We start from the raw sequence: 23,106 nt of genomic DNA on the forward strand, positions 1-23,106 counted from the left end.
TGTACTGCCTACATACTGTAGTCATCAGCAGTTGTCAATCCACTTCTGGATTGCAACTTTTTCAACTTTTCTTCAGAATATTGGCTTCACATTATTCTACTTCGCTTCTTAATTTGCAGAGTGGTCATCAGCTATTGGTTCGTGTTCTTGCCTCGCAACCAAGGTTCCAGGTGATGGTCGATCTTCCGTAATTGTCATCAAGCGCTTCTTATTGAAAACCTATGTCTTAAAATTATAAAACATCAATTCACTTTTCAAGACAAATCTTGAGAAAGAAATCATTAAGATGGTCTATAAAGACGATAGATTAAAAAAAAAAAAAATCTCTTCGATGTAGGGGAAGCAGGGGCTAGTTGCAACAGAGGCAAGTTGCAACGCTGTTAATATCTTCTCAACACGAACAGTTACGAGAACGAATCTACCCTTCACGCATGCACATTTTGTGGAGTAATAACGTGGTTGAGTGTTGGTGACTGCGAACTTTTAGTTAACAGAGAATTGTTATTTTCAAACTATGTGAATAAAATTTGAAGATTTTATTTTGAAGTGACTAGCGACTAGTATAAACAACTTAAATTAGCTTTAGTGCAACTAATGAAACACATGTACTTTCACTTGTAAATAAATAATAGCCATGTTTACAATGAGATTTATGTCGAAGACATTTCCTTCATTTCATGAAGTAAGGTGGGTAAAGGGTAAGTTGCAACATGCCCTACTACAGTGAAACATAAGTTAAATAGAGGAATTGTGAAGAAATCAGAGGACCAGAAAGACACTTCGAAAAGAAATAAGACAGAAAACATCACATTATAAGAATACTGATAGTTCATTGGATGATGATAAGTACTTTTGTTTAGTGTATCTCAAACCATGTGAAGATGATGGAAGGCAGTGAGTAGAGTACTTGGAGTGTGACTGGTGGCCTCACTTTAAGAGATGAGAGAAAGAGGATCAGTTTTATATCTGTCATCATTATTTCTGAGATTATTTGAAGTTTTTCTTTTGTTTATATATTATTATTATTATTATTATTATTTTTGGTCTTACATGTGTAATCTACAAATAGTTCATTTAACTTTTAGACCTAGAACTACTTAAACTTCAAAATAATATGTAGTCTATTTGGTAGATATGTGTGTAAGACGATAGCACCATATGATACATTCAGTACAGATTAGCCTAATAGTATTACAGTTTATTTTTCTTTAGGAGTAAAAACATTTTTAGTTACCGGTAGTTGTGTTAGAAAAGACAATCTGCACTGTAGGCGTTACCTACAATGTCAGCATATGATAAACAGTGTCTAACAATATTTATATTGTTCTTTGCATCCTTTGTCATATAAATGTATTTCATATTCATACTTTCATTTGTATTTCTGTGTGTTGCAATGTACCCCATTCACTGTTGCAACTTGCAACGCATACGGGGCAAGTTACGACAAAAGTTCAGTGTTCGGAAATTTTAAATTTTCGAGAAAAGTACGAGATTGTCGAAGTTCTCAAATTTTCTGTGTAAATAGAACATATTCCGCCGTGCATACACAAAGTTTGATGGATGTAGGCTATGTTCAAAACAAGAAAGTATACATTTTTTTGAATTTGAAAATTTTAAGTGTTGCAACTAGCTCCAGCCTCCCCTATTTTTAGTAATATAGACTAGAACATAATATAGCTGACAAAATTCCATCGTGCCCATACTCGAACAATATTTATTCCTCGAGTATTCATTCTAACAAAATAATTGTTGGTATTCAAATAACCAATTCACATAAGTAAGCCAAATAAATTAATACCGGTAATTAATCGAAAATAAATAGGATCAACAGTTTCAATAACTTTTCGAATAAGGAACACTGTTACACTGAACAAGTAATTGTTCGAATAATGAATATCCGAAAATGGAAAAAATTATTCGCATAATGTTGCGCAGTTATCCTGAAGTTTTGGCATTCAGTTCATATATATATCCCAATCATTGAAAGGAAATACAAGAGTAATTAAAATCACAAAGTTTAGTGCTTGTTTCTTTAGTTCACGAGATTAATTAATCATTACAGATATTAACGAACAGCGGCTGGGAAATTACGAACGTGATATTTTTTTAAACCGACTTCATTTAGTTTTATTTTACCGGTACACTGTACTTGATTATGCATTTGCGGATTGCCAATCAAAGCAGTTGGTACTACTTGTACCATCATCACTGATTGTCGTCTGCTACCCATACCAACCAATGAGCGCATGTTCTGTCGTACGCCGCTTCTCATTTGTTTCTTTTCATCTGATCAATATTGAGTAACGACTTGCTCTATGTGAATAAACGCAAAGTAAAGGAAGTGCACGCGAGTGATGTAAAGTTGTGGCTCGTAAGCCATATAAAAGCGCATCAAGGGACGAAAATGCCAGAACATTTACGTGTTTTATGTTTGAAAGTACTTGTGATTCTAGATTAATCTGCCGCGGAAAACGAAGATGGCTGATAATAATTGTAAATGTGGGTGTACGGAAGACAGCAATCGCAGGAAAAGAGCTCGACAGAATGGTGTTATTCAACCATTGCTTACAGGTATGGAGTGCATTGTTGTTAAATTAAGTTGAGATAATTGTTTTGTATGATGTACACCCCATTCTCAAAATATTAGTTTTGCATAAATTTAGAAAGTATGTTCCACTTCTAGATTTGAAGTGAACGCGTTATGAAGGAGAAAGTTGAATGGCGTATTTCGCTTCGGTTTCTGACATTCACAAGGTCGATAAACTTAGGATGAAAACAGAATTTAATGTTAATCAATTGTTTATTTGTAACTGATTGATTGTCATGTAATATTTTCAGTAGTAATACATTGGAGTTGCATTTTACTTCCGTTGTAGTCAATCTGAGTTGTACAACTTAAAAAGTTGTGCGGAGATGCTTATGATATACTGTATATGATTTCGAGTTGATTTATGTAATTTTTTGTATTACATAACTTTACTAATTGCAAGTCACATTGCATTGCATGATACCCATGTGTAACCTTGATATATGCAGTATACATGTCGCTGACCCAGTTTTAATAAGCCTTGTATTCCTTCTGACACAGTTTGGTTTGCAAGGTCGTGCAGAACCATACATTTTTATTTTAAACTCGAACGTAGATCCTACTGTTCTTATGAAAATATCCTATAAACGTATTAACATGATTGTCTTTCTAAGATTCTATAGAGCAAAATATTACGCTTTAGTTTCCGGATATATTACTATGCTTTTTATTTTAAGAAGTGATTAGTTTTGCAGGGGATGAAAAGGTTTGTTTCAGTTTTAATGACTTTACGTTCAATTTGCCTTTGGTCTTATGTTATTTAGTTTTAGCGTCGTTATAGGGGACCGCGGTGGCTCAGTGGCAGAGCGTTCACCTCTGGCGCTTGGGGTCCCGGGTTCGATCCCAGCCCCCACCAAGTGAACTTTGTGGTAGACAAACACCGTGTGCGTGGGTTTTCTCGGGGTTCTCCAGTTTCCTCTCACTTTCTTCATTCCACCATTTCATTCATTACTCATCATCACCTTCTCCTTTAGCCTGACCGGCATAACCGTAGGACGTAAAACTCACAATATTTCATTTTAGCGTCATTATTTAGTTTTACCTAGGCAGGTAGTTGTATTTTTAGGCCGTTGTGCTGCAGACTAGGTCCAGAATGTTAAAATTGAGGGTAAGGTAAGTTAGGCTCGTTTTGGCTAGGTTCGTATGCCTAGACCTATTCTGCGGCACTTAACCTTTTTTTTTTCTTTTTATTATTATTTTAAATGAAACTCTCTGTATTCAAGTTAAAATTTACAGATACAGAAGTACAAGAATATTATCGTAAGCGATATTTTTGTATGTAAATAATCGAGCTCTAAATTACCCTTGCACTATAGCAATATGAGAGGTTAATTCATCGCAGCGGTGCTTTAATTTTGTATGTATACTCAGGTGTAGAAAACAATGTTTCCCCATGACCGGGGTTTGGTAAGTGTCACTGTTTAGCCACTCACCCCCAAGCTGAAAGTAGGTTCCGGCCGCTAACAGAATTATTTTTTCTTACAAGTTATAAAATATATACTTTTTTCTTGCATTTGGATATGTATCTACCTAAACATCACGTAGCCTAAAGTAGAGAGACAATGGCTGAAGTATAATTATGCAAAAAACAGATTTTATGTGTAGTTATTATATATAACTATTTATAAGAAATACAGTGTAATAGGGATAATAGCTCAAGACTGCCTAATATTAAATAAAACCCCACTGCTGGTCCAAGAATAAGAATAATACTAACCTTGAATGTGTGACCTAATATGGAAGAATTTATATTGTTCATTAGTCAGTGATTTCACTGCTTCGCGCAATCTTCTTCAACGGAGTGGTGAGTTTTTTAAAGGTTAATTTCGAGTTTAAAAAAATAATCGCGAATTTCATTGAAGAAATTACAACGAGGTAGCCGAAATCATTGAGAGAAGCGGACTCTGAATAAGGAGCAAGTTAGAAGGTTGTTAATTATTATTGGGTGGATATGAGAGTTTTAAGGATAATGTACTTTGTATGTGTCTGGTGGGCGTATAGATTTCCGAAAAGCATATCAAATGAAAGCGTTCGTTTCGAAGTTGCTGATAATAGCACATTATTTATGAACCGTGATAGTTGTTTCATTCAGGGTGGATTGATTTATATCACTTGATTTTAAAAAAAATAAAAATCGTTGATTTAAATCAAATTCCGAAATGAATTTATTTAAAGTGAAAATAAGTGAAATCCCGTTGCAGTTCTGTTATTTCGATTATGGAAGATAATGGTCCTAATACAATGAGACTCAAGTGTATGTACAGCATAGTATGAAAATGAGTGTCTTGCAGAGGATAATTAGCGGAAAGCCCGTTTTGAACGGATAACTGGAGACTCCTGCTTTATTCTTTTCGTAACATAGGGTTTTTAAATCGTTAACCATTCCAATGGGGAAAACACCATCGACATTTAAGACAAAAATTCTTTTATTAAAAGTTTTACATTTTAAAACACATTTTAAACTTAAGAAACACAAAACAATATAAGTTGTGCGTCATAAAAATTTTCTAGAGCCGAAATAATATTGATAGTCCTTGAAATTAAGCTGTGCTTATTTTAATATCTTCAGTTTGTCACAGGTTAACTGGTATATATATAAAAAGTTCGTAAAATCTTGATGCGCACACACATGTGGGTTATCGCGTTTCACTCCCATTTATTGTTCGCAGGGTTGGCAAAAACCGTGGTTTTTATTCAAAAAACATAAAACCGTTCTTTTTTGGTTTAAACCAGGTTTTTTTTTGGAGTTTAAACCAGGTTTTTTTGGTTAAAATAATTTGCTCTATATATTCGTATCATATATGGACAAAAATAAGTTTGTTTCTCCTTGATGTTACTATGCAACGACCGCGTTATGCTGGAAGGGGTCACATAAGCTTAAAGCGGAATAAATACCGCTTCTCGAGTTACATACGAGAGAAATTGTCCTCCATTTGAAGTCAGAACCAGGACTAATTGGCCACAAATGCGATACGTCTGCCGACTCACTCACGAAGGAATCCTAATAAAATTACGTTGTTCTGATCTTTACATGCTTCTTAATGTAACTGCCAAGAGTCATTTCAGAAGGACAAAAAGATAAACAGTTGCACAAGTGAAACCATTATACAGAATTACATATAGACAATTTCAAAGTACTTCGGAGTACAGAAGAACTAATCTAGTTCAAGTTAGTTAACAACGACTTTTATTGGTCCAAATTAAAGAAATACAACTACTTAATTTGCATATCAGTAAGAAAACAAAATAAAGATACGAATTATTAGAGTCCACTTTAGATCAGACTTATTTATACATAAATAGATATCAAAGATACTTCTCATTTCACTAAATGCCTCTCGTGGGGTCTGTATGACCCCCCACCCCTCACACACACACACACACACACACACAAAAGTACGGCATTTCGATATATATTATATCAATAGTAAACATTGAAACGAAACAATAATAACAACTGCAAGAAAATCACAAAATAAGCATTTATAAACTTCTTTAAAAAAAAAAAAAAATTGCTTTTGTAGTATAGTCTTTTTGAGTAATGAATGGGGAATTTAGCTCTGAATATAATACGAATAATATACGGGAGGGAAACGTGATAACCCACAAATGTATGTTCATCAAGATTTTGCAAACACTTATACTTTTACGAACATTTTTCGTTTTTTGGTTTAAACCAGTTTTTTGAAAAAAACAGCTGGTTTAAACCAGCCAACCCTGGTTATTCGTATTATGTTCAGACCTAATTTTCCCCATTCATTACTCATATAGATTATATTACAAAAACAAGTTTTTTATCAGTTTATAAGTGTTTCTTTTGTGATTTTTTTATAGTTTATTATTATTGTTATGCAATTGCATTCAATGAAAAATTCTAAACATTGTTTCATTTCAATGTTTACTATTGATAAGATACATCGAAATGCCGTACTTTGTGTGTGTGTGTGTGTGTGTGTGGAAGGGGGGGTCATACAGACCCCACGAGAGGCATTTATTGAAATGAGAAGTATCTTTGGTATCTATTTATGTATAAACGAATCTGAGCTAAAGTGGACTCAAATAATTTGTATCTTTATTCACTTTTCTTACTGATATGCAAATTAAGTCGTTGTATTTCTTTAATTTGGACCAATAAAAGTCGTTGTTAACTAATTTGAACTAAATTAGTTCTTCTGTACTCCGAAATTCTTTGAAATTGTCCATATGTAATTCTGTATAATGGTTTCACTTGTGCAACTGTTTATCTTTTTGTCCTCCTGAAATGACTCTTGGCAGTTATATTAAGAAGCACGTAAAGATCAGAACAACGTATTTTTATTAGGATTCCTTCGTGAGTGAGTCGGCAGATGTATCGCATTTGTGGCCAATTAGTCCTGGTTCCGAGTTCAAATGGAGGACAATTTCTCTTGTATGTAACTCGAGAAGCGGTTTTTATTCGGCTTTAAGCTTATGTGACCCCTTCCAGCATAACCCGGTTGTTGCATAATAACACAAGGCAAAACAAACTTATTTCTATCCATATGTGATATAAATACATAAAGCAAATTATTTATATATATATATAAAAAAAAAAATTAAACCAAATGAAACTGATTTAAAAAACGTTTTTTTTTCAATAAAAAGATGGTTTTTGCCAACCTTGGTTTGTCACGATCTGGCTACTCCATCTATCACCATATCTTTGCAACTATTTGTAAATAAGTCTCTTTCAATTGGAATCAGTATTGGTTAAACAGACCGTAAACTATCCTTCACAATTTTTAATTAATTAATTAATTAATTTAAAAACCTGCTAGTTAATTTTATACTGAGCAAAGTCATAATAATGTTGAATTCAAATTTGGAAAGAATCATGATTACGAAGTAAGCTAATAAACAGCTTTGATCGATAAACATTTTGAGCATACATCTTTGTCGTGGTATTCATATACGACATCATTTCATTGTTCTGCATTCTCTGCTATTTTCATTCTGTTCTTTTAAGAGATTCTCAGCCAAGATTTACTGCATTTCGTGAGGATGCAGAATTTCTGAAACACGTTCTGAAGTATTTCTTTGGTCGTTAGAATATCTCTGCATTTGAGGCTTTAACCAAGAACAATCAAACAAAAATATCTTCATTCGGAACAAATCTCTTAGTAATTGCGATTTGTAGTCGTATCTAAGTATATTGTTTTGTATTTTAGAATTGGAGAAATAGGTCCGCTTTCATTTTCAGATAGTTCATCATTCATTTTTGTTCCTATTGTAGATTTCTTTTCTTCTAGAAGAGAAGATTGTTTCCATGTTGATGTCATCACTTTTGAAAGAGTCTTGAACTAACGTAATATACTTTTCAATTTCTGTAACAAGTTTTCCATTTCACCTATTCTGATTTTGTGTGTTTTAATCAGGGTTGGCAAAAACCATGGTTTTTAATTAAAAAACCAAAAAAAAAAGTTTTTTTTTGGTTTAAACCAGGTTTTTATGGTTTAAATAATTTGCTCTATATATTCATATCATATATGGACAGAAATAAGTTTGTTTCGTCTTGATGTTATTATGCAACAACCGGGTTATGCTGGAAGGGGTCACATAAGCTTAAAGCGGAATAAAAACCGCTTCTCGAGTTACATCCGAGAGAAATTGTCCTCCATTTGAACTCAGAACCAGGACTAATTGGCCACAAATGCGATACGTCTGCCGACTCACTCACGAAGGAATCCTGATTAAAAAAAAAAAAAATAAAAAAAATAAAAAATAAAAAAAATAAAAAAAAACGTTGTACTGATCTTTACATGCTTCTTAATATAACTGTCAAGAGTCATTTCAGAAGGACAAAAAGATAAACAGTTGCACAAGTGAAACCATTACACAGAATTACATATGAACAATTTCAAAGTACTACGGAGTACAGAAGAACTAATTTAGTTCAAATTAGTTAACAACGACTTTTATTGGTCCAAATTAAAGAAATACACCGACTTAATCTGCATATCAATAAGAAAAGTGAATAAAGATACGAATTATTTGAGTCCACTTTGGCTCACTCATTTATACATAAATAGATACCAAAGATACTTATTTCACTAAATGCCTCTCGTGGGGTCTGTATGACCCCCCCCATACCCACACAAAAAGTACGGCATTTTCGATGTATTTTATCAATAGTAAACATTGAAACGAAACAATATTTAGAATTTTTCTTCGATTGCAATTACATAACAATAATAACAACTACAAAAAAAAATCACAAAATAAACATTTATAAACTTGTAATAAAAAGTTGCTTTTGTAGTATAATCTTTTTGAGTAATGAATGGGGAATTTAGGTCTGAATACGAATAATATACGGGAGTGAAAGGTGATAACCCACAAATGTGTGTTCATCAAGATTTTACAAACACTTACACTTTTATGAACATTTTTTTTTTGTTTGTTTTTGGTTTAAACCAGTTGGTTTTTTTTTGAAAAAAAAACAGCTGGTTTAAACCTTGGTTTAAACCTCCTTGGTTTAAACCAGCCAACCCTGGTTTTAATACCAATTTATTTCTGTCTTCAACATTCTTTGTTATTATTTTTTACTTTAATCGTGGGAGGCTAGCTTGACCACTGCGGACCTGTTAAGAATGTTCAAATGATTCATAAGTTTAAAATGGGGAAAAAAAGGCCCTAGTAATTATATGATATAGACTTTTGTAAAATGATCTTAAATGGAGGATTTATTCGGCCTTCTGTACTTCCTGATTACGTGTGTTGGGTAGTTAATAAGGTTTTTGCCACATGGCTGAAAATAGATGGGAGTTAAGTCAGTTGTGTGTGCTTGTAACAAATATGAACGTAAAAATGTTTCATCACACTTCATTTTCTAGGAAAAAAATTATATTGAACTACATTTGATACTGGGATATTTTTTGTTGAAAGCATTTATTTGAACACAACTACCTTTCTCTGCTACGAGAATCGTCATATTTTAATGTTTTTTCGTTTCTTTTATTTGCTTCCATTAGTTCATAAATGCTGTCAAATAACATATAAATAAGATATCTAATTTGCCCGGAATTGAGAGAACTTTATGAATAATATAACACTCATATGTATAAATTTATAAATAATATAATTTCAATTTAATAATATAATTATTTTGGTCCTATGAAATTCTCCAACATAAATTTATTATTATTATTTTGGTCCCCGTCGATTCGAAAGAAAAGTACACAGTCTTCTAAAAAATACCCTATTCTATCAGCAAAAACTCCGACAAGTTTTATAAACATGAAATGAATTACTCAGACTATATATAAAAACTAAACTATAAGCGCCTGAGCTCCAACCTATAACTAACTATATCTTTTTCATAAAGTTTATGATATAAAATTCTCTAAAATCAATGCATGTGAATTGTGTTTTTATCTTCCGAGTTCTTTTAAACTGTGTGTTGAGGACGTTTATATGTTTGGGTCAATCCTTTCGACAATGAGATCTCAGAAACTATACAGGCTCTAGAAAGATGACGTTTTCACTGATCGATTGGAAATTTTGTTATTGTCCAGTTCTAATTGAATATATATATATATATATATATATATATATATATATATATATATAAAACATGGCCATTATTTCTTTATTACATTTTTTTAAGGGTAAACTGGAAGCGTTGAAAGTAAAAAAAAAAAAAAAAAAAAACTAAAGCATCATATCCTGTGCGTTATACATTCCAGTACCACATTGTTGTATATTGGGGTTGTGTATGTCTCAGGCGTTTGTTTCATGGCCAAATAATAATGAATAGGAAGGATAACCATTTCTCGAGTCTAAGATAAATCTTTATTTTTTGAGTGTTTTGCCCAATGAACACCATATATAACTGACATTATAATTAATTGTATATGTAATGTATTTGCTTATTACGTACTGCATGCACGAAGAAAGAAAACACTGGTCATACGTGAATTAGAAACTCCAACCGGAAGTAGGCTCAAATCTTGCAAACGGTACGAGGTATTGAGAAAAAAATAATCGAAAAAAATCTCCCCTTTATGATACTCCTTGCCGATTTTTTTTTATCAAGAGACTTCTTTCACTTGTGTCAGTAAAGGGACATGTACATATGTTGTGAGGAATGATAAAATGATTTATGCGAATGATGCGCTGTGTAAAGAGCGCGGGTTCAGCTAGTATATATATATATTATATATATATAAAGAGAAGGAAAAACTTTTTTCGTTTGGAAACAGGGTTTGCCCAAGTGGGCCCAGCCCGAAAAAACCCACGGGGTTTTTTCGGGTTGGACCCACCTGAAAAAACCCACCTTAAAACCCACCTGGGTTTTTGAGCTTTTTTGTTAATATATTATTGCTACAACAAAGTTGATCACATTGAAAGTGATTTTTATCAAATTTTGGACTTTCCTCGGGCGAATTAAATGCTGTCACGTTAAGGTATACAACAACATTCTACATAAGACCTTTATAAAGTTCTGAATGCACTGTATAAATGAAAAAAACTTTACCTTAGCTTGAGATAATTATATAACAAATTAATGTATTGATTATGCTTGTAGCCTATTTGAAAAAAATGCAATTTTATATTTTAGAAAATACTTTCCGTAAATAGTGTGCTCGCAGACTCGGCTATGCCGTGGGACGTTATCCCTCATAGGGGACACCGGGGCACATTGTCACAATTTTCACGTTTTATTTTCTTGTGATGCTCGTGTAAGGCCGAAAATCATAATTTTTAGTGTACACATATTTTGTTATCTTGTGCATAACATATATTTCTGTGTCCAATGTAACTCGCTCTGAACTGGACTTATGTACCATGTTTTATGATCAATACAGTTGTGACAATGTACCCCATATACGGGGTAAGTTGTTACAATATATGGAGCAAATTGTCACATATTATTCTTGTGGCATTTTCCAGAAGTTGGTAGATATTATTAATGCAACTATTACTAATGCAAAAAGACTGTTACCAGCATTAAATACTTAGCGTCTGAAAGAGAATCAAAACATAACTAAATGAAAGGGGAAACTATATTAGTTAAATAGGAAAGAAAGTAGGAGGACCTGTAGCTTATATTTTCTCAACATAAAAGATTTATTGTTACATCAAGCTTTGTAGGAAAACCAAAACTGCCATGAAAACAGAACTAACTCATAGCTAAGGAAACAAAACTACAAACTGAAAGGTCATAACAAATTGACGAAATTATCAAATCATAGCCTACATCTCCAATAGGCCTACACAAAATTAGCCAATTGCATTTAAGTTGTTTCTGATTGTAGTTTATGAATTGCAAAGAATTCCTCTGATAGGACTACTGTATAGCTAGAAGAGGAGTAAATATTATTACGAAGTTTAGTTGCGTTTTATTAGTACGCACCGCAAACTAGTTTGGAAATGTTTATCCTTTTGCTTCTACCAAGTACCGTACCTGGAGGTCATCGTCAGAGGCAGTTAATACACACGTAAAAGAAGTGCTGCTTCCGTCAGTTTTCGTAGGCCGTTTCCGTACATCGAATGCACAGACTCCACTTCTCGCTACATGTACTCGCACTGTATGGATCGCCAGGGACGTACGCAGGGGGTGGGTCCTGGGGGTCCGGACCCTCCCCGAAATTTCTCCTTCTGTGTAAATTTAGCCTAATTTTAGGGGCAATTTTAGGAATTTTAATATAAAATAACCTCATATTGAGTTTGGACCCCTCCCGAAATAAATTCCTGCGTACGCTACTGTGGATCGCCATAAACTAAACACAATGTATCTTCATCCTCTGAGGAAGAATCATAATCTTCTTTGGACCTTCGTTGACATTGTTTATAGGTGCAAAACTATTTGCTTCGGGAGTTCTTATAGCAAGATCACCATGTCTTTTCAGAAATACCGAATACCAGTTTGGGCCAGTAATGGCCTTTTCATTCCACGACTCTGGGCATTTCAATCCTAGTGCATTTGCATAGTTGTAAGCCAAATCGCGAACCTCTTTTGTAGTGAGTCCAAATTATATGTGCGAAGCTTGTAATGATATGATACTAGTAATTCTTCCTAGTATTACGAAGAGTAACCTAATGTAAATGAGTATTAGCCGAAATGTAGTTCGCCATCTGTAACACGTGCCCAAAATCTTGCCAGTGTTCTGTAGTGAACATGGAATTCTTTAGCAACACGTATTGATTAGTGATGTGAGGTGGAAAATTTTCCGCTATACTTTTCCGGAAAATTTTCCGTTCTAAAAAAATATCAGCAATCAAGTAACAATTCCTCAGCAATCATAAAATTGGTTGAATTCATGTACAGAAATATAAAAAAGTGAAAGATCGTTTAAAGAATCTGAAAATTTTCATGGCTCAGACAATTTTTCAGTACTATGTAGGAACAAGTTAAACAATTTTTCATGAATTGAAATATTTTCTGTCTTATATGGAAAAATTTTGAAGAACTTTTTATGAGTCGGAAAATTTTCATCATTTTGAAGCAAAAAGTAAAACAACTTTTTGTGAATCGGAAAGTTTCATTGCTCTGTAGAAACAAGTGAAAGGAATTTTCGTAGATCGGAAAATTTTCATCACGATGTAGAAACAAATGGAAAAAACTTTTCATAAGCGGGACAACTTTGGATATTATGTATAGTGATGTTAGGTGGAAAATTTTCCACTATATTTAACTGCACATTCAGCTACAAAACTGAATTTCTGTAAAGGAAAGTTAGTCAGCAACAAATTATAATTTTCCAATTAGCTTTCGGGAACCGGAAAATTTTCTAATATTTCAAGTTGGGAAGTAAAATTTTACACAGTGTTTCTCTCTCTCTCTCTCTCTCTTCATCTGCGAGCTCCGTCGTTGCTAAGCGGTTAGCATACGCGCCTTTGGCATGGAAGACCTGGCTACCATTTCCAGCGGGAGCTCATGTAGTTCGGATTTCATGTTAATCAGTTGGTCCCGTCTTATATATTCTCGCTGCTGAAAGGGACGTTAAACTCAAAATCAACTCAACTCCTCTCTCTCTCTCTCTGTGTGTGTGTGTATGCAAAGTGCAGAGAACATGAGTTTGTAGAGTACAAATATCCAATTCTATTATTTAAAATTTAAATTTATTAAAAGTCATGAATGTTTTCCGATTCATAAAAACATACTCCATTTATTCCTACATCGTTGTTTAGCCGTAAAATTTATTGGTAATAAATATTGTCTTAAAAAGTTTCATGAAGTGAAAATCTAACGATTCTTCATTTCAAGAATGTTTCAAAAAACTTCAATGCGTTCTTCCCTCAGAATCCACCTTTGATCTTACAATATTAGATTTTGTCAGTTTAATACGCATAAGACGGTTTTCTCATAGCTATACTACTTTTATAGATTTACATTCTGCAACATTTATAAATAAGTAGATATAATAGAAAGAGAGAGAGAGGGGAGAGAGAGAAAGAAAACACTATGTAAATTTTTACTTCCCAACTTGAAATATTAGAAAATTTTCTGGTTCCCGAAATCTAATTGGAAAATTATAATTTGTTGCTGTCTAATTTTCCTCTACAGGAATTGTATATCTCAACATGCAGTTAAATATAGTGAAAAAATTTCCACCTAACATCACTATACATAATATCCAAAACTGTCCGGATTATAAAAAGTGTTTTCACTTGTTTCTACATCGTGATGAAAATTTTCCGATTCATGAAAATTCCTTACATTTGTTTTACAGAGCAATAAAACTTTCCGATTCACAAAAAGTTGTTTTACTTTTTGCTTCAAAATGATGAAAATTTTCCGACTCATAAAAAGTTCTTGAATTTTTCAATACAAGACAAAATATTTCAATTCATGAAAAATTGTTTAACTTGTTCCTACATAGAACAGGAACAAGCTATGAAAATTTTCAGATTCTTTAAACAATCTTTCAATTTTTAACATTTCTATACATGAATTTAATCACTTTATGAATACCGAGGAATTGTTACTTGATCACTGATATTTGTTAAGAACGGGAAATTTTCCGGAAAAGTATAGAAGAAAATTTTCCATCTCACATCACGGCTATACAACGATGTAGGAATAAGTGGAGTATGTTTTTATGAATCGGAAAATTTTCATCACTGGTATTGATATGGGGTTGTTATTTCTTTTCATAGCTCTTGCTGCAACCAGCAGATCTTCCATTGGTGGTGCTTTCCTTAGTGTCTTTCTTTTGTATATTCTCACCGTCTGCGAAACAGAGACAACCCTATCGTTTGTATCATACATAACACACAGTGAGACACATTTTCACAGTTACAACATGCCCCGTTTTATTCGTGACAACTTGCCCCACGCGTCGCCACCAAATGACAAGATTAGGCGCATCCAGAGTAGCACATTATCAAGCTCTATCTGTAACCCACATAACACACAAAAATATTTGCTTCTACCGTTTTTACGAACACACAAAACAGTAATTTCAGGACTCGGAAAATTTACATTCCGGCACTGAAAACAAAGTTCAACTAACGCAGCACCGTTGTTCCCGCGCATCTCCAAACGAGTACAGTTAGTAGTGATATCTAGTAAGTAAACAAGAAAGCAGCACCGGCGCACTAATGTTTTCACTTTTTTCAGAATTGCTACTGTGACAACGTGCCCCTTGTGACAATGTGCCCCGGTCTCCCCTACGTTTGACGAGTTTAAAGCCATATGTGCCGGTACTACCAGTAAATACGTAGTGCATTATAAAACTGTTAGTATTATTTCTTACATTTGATGGTAGCACAAGTATTCTTCAATAAAATTTAATTTTCCAACAATACAGTTATTTGTTGGTACTCTTCAAATAAGCATTCTTTAGAACCAACACCAATAATAGCGTAAAAATTCTTGTCAAATTTAAGAAGCTTAATGCTCAGAGTTCCGAAAACTACGTAACACTTACTATATAGCGCTGAATTCAAACTTCCGTACTAGTGGAAGTTTGGATGTACAATAAAGAAAGCTGCATTTTCGAGGGGGGGGGGGGGGAAGTCGCGAAAGAAATGCTCGGGAAATTCCCGCAATTGAACGCACAAAGCATCGGAACTGAATACTTCAACAATAAAACTATTTATTTTACGCTGGAGGATATTTAATTTCATTTAAGACATTTTGAAACATTTACTTTATAAAATATGAATTATATCTTCGTTAATTGTTTTAAATTAATTTTCTGGAAAGAAACGTCTTGCAACAAATGCTCGGGAATTTCACTTAATTGAACGCACAAAATATCGAAAGTGACCTTCAAATAAAACCATTTATTTTATGATGTTAATATATTTGGTGTACATATTTGTCAAATGTCACTGAGGCCTCTGGGATGATTCGATCTACATTTGTTCGTTCGTATGCCTGTACCACACATACTACAGGGTGTCACTTTAGGTCTTTTAAGTTTAAATTTTCAGGGTACAAGTACGAGACACACGATTTTGGCGGCATACCAATGTAAAATTTCAAAATGGCGGCCATTCTTTTTTCAAAATAGCGGATATCCACGCTACAAAGTGCAATTTTGGTCTTTTTAAGTTGACATGTTCAGAGTAGACGCATGAGACATTCTAAATTAGTTGTATATATTTTGCGGGCGACCTAACCTAAAATTTCAAAATGGTGGCCATTTTTTCAAAACAGCAGTGAATAGAAAATTGTTGCAAGTTGTGACAATGATAATCTTATAATGTAAATCACATCACATTTTAACACACACATGGGCACATCACATGGGCCCAGGTGGGTTGGGCTTTTTCAAAAAAAAAAAACCCGGGTTTTTTCAAACCCTGTTTGGAATTACATCGCAAGTGGAAACATTGCTTTCTGATACACATACGACAAAGTATGTAAGTATTTTAAAGAACGTCTTACAGAAACACACTGAATACATGTATTATTTTATTTATAACATACCTTCATGTATATAGGCATCAGTAAATGTATCAGCCTCTATCTCAAGAAGCTATTTCAATGCAAGCAATATAGTGAGGTTTTGTTACTTTATTTTATAATGTGTGATTATATAGGCATCTAAGAAAAAACATGTTCAGTTGACGTAAAGCTATTCAAACTACGTAAAACCTTAGGTGTATGCTGCATTAGCAGATAATATTGACTCATTATTCTACGAGCCTAGACAATAGGAATTGGCTAAGAGGGTATTTTATTGTTGTTTTAGATTTTGACTTTGCCTCTGATTAGTGATTTCAAAGCCTTGAGTGTCAAGCTTTGCTTTCTTTGCAATGAAGACTGAAATATCAACAAACAGAAGTTGGACGATCATTCGAAAACAACAAAATCTAATACCGAACACTGTAATATGAGATCCATATCGCATGAACCTGAACTTAAGTCCTTAGTCCTCATTCGAAGCTAGAATTCCTTTGAGCTGAACAGGTAGCGTCCTTTGACCAAAATATAGTCCAAAACGTAAAAAGATAAATTTTTCCTGATAGATAATTTTTTCCAGAATAGACAATTTAAGTAGAGATTTGAATCTTACTAAGCATTAAACTGAAGTGATTAAGTAAATATTGTAGGTACGGAATTTTCTGGATTGCAACACTATAATTTGCTTTTTTTTTTTTTTTTTTTTTTTTTTAATAAAGGAACATAACATTGAACACCATTTTGGTTGCTAACCCTACGTGATTAAAAAATCCTCTGTATTTGTATAAATATGAATAGTTTAGTCTAGGCACTTCGTTTTCAATACCTCTGAAGAACGAAGAATATTTTTATCGACTCTTCTAAACTAAGCCTCAAAGCACTATTATTCCACAGCGATAACACTAAACCATCAATACCAGTGGTATATTTCGTGGGCTTGAAGAAAGAGTATAGGTGTGAATTACAAGTATTGCTGGCAAATGTGTGGAGATTTGAAGGTCATTGCTCATTACTGGAGTACAAAGATAACGTTGAAAATACTGTTTTCTTTACCTGTAGGATGGTAGAGGTAGTGAGTGACAGTACACTGTGTAAGACTGGCCTCTGAGAAAATTATCTATATCAGAACATCACAATGTTTAGGCTAAAGGGCACAGATGATTAATGGAAGAGAATGTGAATGGATTTGTGAAATCAGCAGTTGGAAACATTTGGAACAACCCTGAGGATCCGATGCGTTTGCAGTAATTATCAAGGTAGTGTCACTCCAACGATCACAATACGAGAGCATGTATTAAGACTAGGTAGTCCTGAGGAAACTGTGTAATGGTAAATTGTGTACTTTTGTTTCCGTAGCGTAGACTTTCGCAAATGAATTGCAACATCTCGAAAACCAGCTGTTTCAGGAAGAGACACGTATGCAGTTACGTCCTAGTGTAAATTTTTTATGTGAAAATTTTTCCTTTAAACTCTTATTTGGGTTGAATGAGTAGCGTAGAATTTATTATTATTATTATTATTATTATTATTATTATTATTATTATTATTATTATTATTGATATAGATGACATCATTCTTTGTATGTGCATTCAGTGGGCAGTGGGTAGGTGTTAACACTCACCTCCATGTTCTCCATCGGCTGATTTTTGTGAATTAATATTTGTAGCATATTCTCTTGGGGCAGCGACGAATTGCCATTTTTCAGATTTCTTCTAATATTACTGGCGATTTCAGGTAGTTTTTGCCAAGCCATACGTTTACTTGGCAACCCGTGAGAGCTTCTGAAACCTTGTATATGCATCATTAATACTCCTGAAGTTGGCTAACTGTCTGTTTTAATGTTTAATCTTGATAAATTACTTTATTACTGTGCTTTTAATGTAAATTAAACTCTTCGTTTTGGTCACTTGAAATACCACATTGTAATATTCATACAGTCTGATTACCTTCCAGCTGAATGTGTGCGTGATTAACAGATTCTCTTTCTTTTCTTTTTTTCTTTCTTTCTTTTTTCTTTCTTCGGTTCTACAAGAGGCATATTCCCTGAACGTAATGTTCTTCAAAGTTAAGTGATCAAGAATGCAGATTAAATACTGACTATAAAACATCTTTAAGGAACTTCTTCCAAAGTACAGAAGTGGCGTGTTTTTCTTTATCGCGGGTGAGTGTTCTAACAGATTGACATCTTTCCTAGAGCTGGAGTAGTATATTTCTATAGAGATGCAGTTCTCGGGAAAGTAAACCGAAGTTTTTCCTCGTGGGATATTTGGAACTTTTTAAAGTACACTAGATGAACCTGCGCTCTCTGCATCGCATTTTTCACATATGATCATGGATCTCCTTGTCATTCTTCACATCATCTGTAGATGTCTCTTTACAGACACAACTGAAAGACGTCTTGATAAAAATCGGCAAGGAGTACCATAAAGGGGAGATTTATTCGATTATTTTTTCAATATCTTGCACCGTTTGCAAGACTGAGCCTACTTCCGGTTGAAGTTTCTAATTCCTGTATGATCAGTGTTTTCTTTCTTCTTGCATGCAGTATGTAATAAGCAAATACATTACATACACAATTAATTATAATGTCAGTGATATATGATGTTCATTGGGCAAAACACTCCAAACAGTAAGGAATCATCTTAATCTGGAGAAATGGTTATCCTTCGTTTTTCATTATCATTTGGCCATGAAACAAATGCCTGGTAGATATATAACACCTGTATACAACTGTGGTGTTGGAATGTATAACTCGTAGGATATACTTTTAAAAAAATCAATTCTTCCAGTGTGCCCCTAAAAAATGTAACAAAGAAATAACGGCCATTTTTAAATATTCAATTAGAACTGAATAATCTACACAAAATTTGCAATCGATCAGTGAAAGCTACATCTTTTTTGAGCTTGTGGTTTCCGAGATATCATTGTCAAAAGAATATGGCCCTCTTGACCTCGAACATATAAACCCACCATTTTAACCCTTTTAAGATCTTTGGAACAATTTGTACCAAACGTTTGTTTTATGGTACTTTACGTTATAACTCTATTTGAGGTTTTTCGTCCGTTTTTTTTTTTTTTTTTTTTCAAGTCTAAAGGCATTGTAGAACACGTTACGTACGGCTTCACGCCTCCCTGCTTCGAGACAGGAGGTGGTGACGTGACGTCATAACTAAAAGTTATATTTTCGTTTGTTAGGCCTATTTTCATTATTTTTTGACGGGCCTACTCTTGCACCTAGAAGATTAAAATTTTGCATACATTCAGTACACCGAGTAGTATTTATCAGATTTTCTTTTCAGATCTCTGCGTTAGCACAGGGGAGTCCAGAGGGGAAAAAAGTTTTAAAAAGGGATATTTTGTTACCAAACAATCCCTTTTTCGCTATTTTTACTCCTCAGATAATTAATAGAGACATGTGAATGGTACCGTCTGAAAAGCAGTTCTATTCTGAAGAGAATGGTGGGCGAACCATGATCCTAAGGTAATTATTGATGTCTCAGGAAATTTTTACCCAAGATCCTTCTTTACACGGGAATTTGGAGAATTGTGAGTAGTATAAATTCGCCGGTCTTACTTTTGCACCTAGAATTTTCCACAAACATTCAGTCCACCAAGTAGTATTTATCAGATTTTGTTTCATGTCTCTGCGTTAAAACAGGGGGAGGGGGGAGGGAGAGATCCAGAGGAGCAGAAAGTTTAAAAAAGGGATGTTTTAATAAAAAAAAATCATTTCTTCCCGATTTTCCCGCTTCATATACACGATGGAGACATGTAAATGGTACCGTTAGAAAGACAGTTCTACTCTGAAAAGAGTGATGATGAACCATGATTCTAGAATGAATGTGGATGTCTTTGGAATTTTTTTTTTTACCTGAGATCATTGTCTTTTGCGGTAATCTGGGTCATTGGGGGATTATTGACAAATATTTTCCCCCCTTACTATTCAAGATAGAAGCTTGAAATTTGATACACACATTTAATCTACCGAGTAGTATTTATCAGATTTCTACGTTTACACAGTGCCGTTCCAGAGTTGCCCAAAGGGTGTCAAAAAAAAAAAAAAAAAAATCCCGGAAATTTCCCCTTTCCCCTAATTTTTTCCTCTCCTTGTATATGGTATGAAAATTAAGTGGTACCATTTGAAAGTCTGCTCTATTCTGAAGAGAATAAGGTATGAACCATGATCCTAGGATAAATAGTGACGATGTAATAGCTGCTTGATTGAAAGTCTAAAAAATACCCCAATAGTCTAAAAAATACCCTTGCATCCCTTAAATCCACAATTCAACGGAATTTCAAGTTTCTTTTCGTATTTTAACTATTTAAAAAAATAAGATTTTATATCCCAAGAAAACGCCCATTTAAGTAACATGAGAATTCCTTCATCCCTCTTTAGGCCCCTTAAAAATTAAAAATATTCCCTCACTTTTGGCAGTTTTTCTGTCCGTTAGTCCCGGAAGGCTACAATCATGCAAAAATTCATTCTAATCTTGCCAGAAGTGCCTAAACATTTTGGGGTGCAGAAAATCTCCCATATAAATATAATATGGGAAAGATTTTTCAGTTCTCCATAAAACCACACTAAAGTTGGAATTTTTTTATTTTTATTTTATTTATTTATTTATTTTTTTGGTGATTTACTTAGGTAACTCTAATGAAAACGTAACTCTAATGAAGTATAACGAATTTCAAGTTTGTATTTCAATTCCAAGTACCTGAAATATGAGATAAGTCCAAAAAGGCCCATTTAAATAACATGGATAATTTCTTCATCTCCCCTTTAGACCCCCTAAAAATTAAAAATATCTACTTTTGGCAATTTTTCTGTCGGTGAGTCCCGGAAAGCTACAATCATGCCAAATTTCAACTTTCTGTGTCAACCGGAAGTACCCCTTTAATTTATGTCAGTTCATGTAGTTTTATATATAGTTAGGGTGTTTCAAAATGTCTTAAATGAAATTAAATGTCTTCCAGCGTAAAATAAATAGTTTTATTGTTGAAGTGCTCACTTCCAATGCTTTGTACGTTTAATTGCGGGAATTTCACGAGCACTTACTTCACGACAAATTTTTCCCAAAAATTCAGCATGCTTTACTGTACATAGAAACTCCACTAGTACGAAGTTTGAATTCAGTACTTGAAATAGCAAGCGTTATAGTCTTCGGAACTCCGAGCATTAAGCTTCTTAAATTTGACAAGAATTGTTACACTATTCTTAGTGTTGACTTAACAGCATGCTTATTTGGAGAGTAGCAACAAATGACGAAACTAAACTGTTGTTGGAAAACCAAATTTTACTGAAGAATACTTGTTACCATCAAAGGTTAGAAATAATACTAATAGTTTTATTAGTGTATTTACATATTGACTGGTAGTACCGGCACCTATGGCCTTAAACCCGTCAACGTATGAGGGATAACGTCTCTCGGCGTCGCCGAGCTGGCGAGCACACCTTTGACGGAAAGTATTTTTTAAAATATAAAATTGTATATTTTACTTCAAATAGATATAAGCATAATCCATACATGAATTTGTTCTTTAAGCTAAGTTTCTTTCTTTCTTTCTTTTCTTTTTTTTTATCTATTCAGTGCATTCAGAACTTTGTAAAGGTATTATATTGAATGTTGTATATCTTAACATGGAAGCATCTAATTCGCCTAAGGAAAACCAAAAATCTCACAAAATCAACTTTTAGTGTGATCACTATAACTGTACCGATAATATACTAACAAAAAGCTCAAAAACCCAGGTTGGTTTTAAAGTAGTTTTTTTTTTCAGGTGGGTCCAACCCGAAAAAAACCACCGGGTTTTTTCAGGCTGGGCCCACTTGAGCAAACCCTGGAATTGAGGAGACTATTTGCATCTAAAGAAAGATGAAAAAAATCTTGTGAAGTGGAGTTACTTGGATGAAAGTGTTTGTAAAGGACATTAAGTCAATGTCTTGTTTGTTCAAACAACTCGATGAGGAAAGCTGATGTTTAAACTGACTTTTAGCACTCGTCTCTGCAAGGATAATGATATAGTTGAGAGCTTCCTCTTGAAATAATCTATAGTGATATGTAGTGAGGAAAAAGAAGGAAAATTAAGTGATTTTATGTACGGACTGTAAGTAATTGGATGGACTAAAGATTCTTTCGGGGAATTGAATCTAAAGTATGCACAGTAGTTTATTTAGCATTGAGCTAAATAACTCTTGTAATATCTTCCAAAAGTTATCAGAAAGTAGCGTTGAGAAGTACGTAATCCATTACTCTCTCTCTCTCTCTCTCTCTCTCTCTATATATATATATATATATATATATATATATATTGTGGCAGAGCCTGTATTTTCATGTAGCAGAGCTCATAATTCAATGATTCATTTTATGTATATTTTGATATATCGGCTTTATTAAAGATTTTAATTTTTATTTGGTGAAGGTAAAAACAATGAAAATAAGTTATGTCAAGCTCAAGATTCTTTATAATGCAGTTCTCATGAAATGTGTATTATTGTTTTGTCAGCTTTTAAAAATCAGTAAAGCACATTAATTGTTGTCTGCGAATTCAGGAACTGAATTCAGAAAATATGTTAGTAAGAATAATTCACAGAATTCACCAAGTTGCAATTGTATAATGATTGTGAACATGAAACACATTCACG

General features: G+C 33.6%; 1 protein-coding gene across 4 annotated transcripts in view; it reads left to right on the top strand.

The window, feature by feature from the left end:
* Positions 1–2,269: 2,269 nt before the first annotated feature.
* Positions 2,270–23,106, top strand: part of Naprt (nicotinate phosphoribosyltransferase) — a 202,150-nt gene continuing 181,313 nt past the window's right edge. For 3 of the 4 annotated variants that reach the window (XM_081755725.1, XM_081755726.1, XM_081755728.1), the window contains exon 1: positions 2,270–2,571. In XM_081755725.1, the coding sequence (XP_081611851.1) occupies positions 2,478–2,571 (94 nt within the window). In that variant the 5' untranslated portion in view covers positions 2,270–2,477. The remainder of the gene's footprint in view (positions 2,572–23,106) is intronic. The other variant, XM_081755727.1, reaches the window with a different exon arrangement.

Source organism: Thermobia domestica, chromosome 4, assembly GCF_964235325.1.
Source record: "Thermobia domestica chromosome 4, izTheDome1.hap1.1, whole genome shotgun sequence".
NCBI lineage: Eukaryota > Metazoa > Arthropoda > Insecta > Zygentoma > Lepismatidae > Thermobia > Thermobia domestica.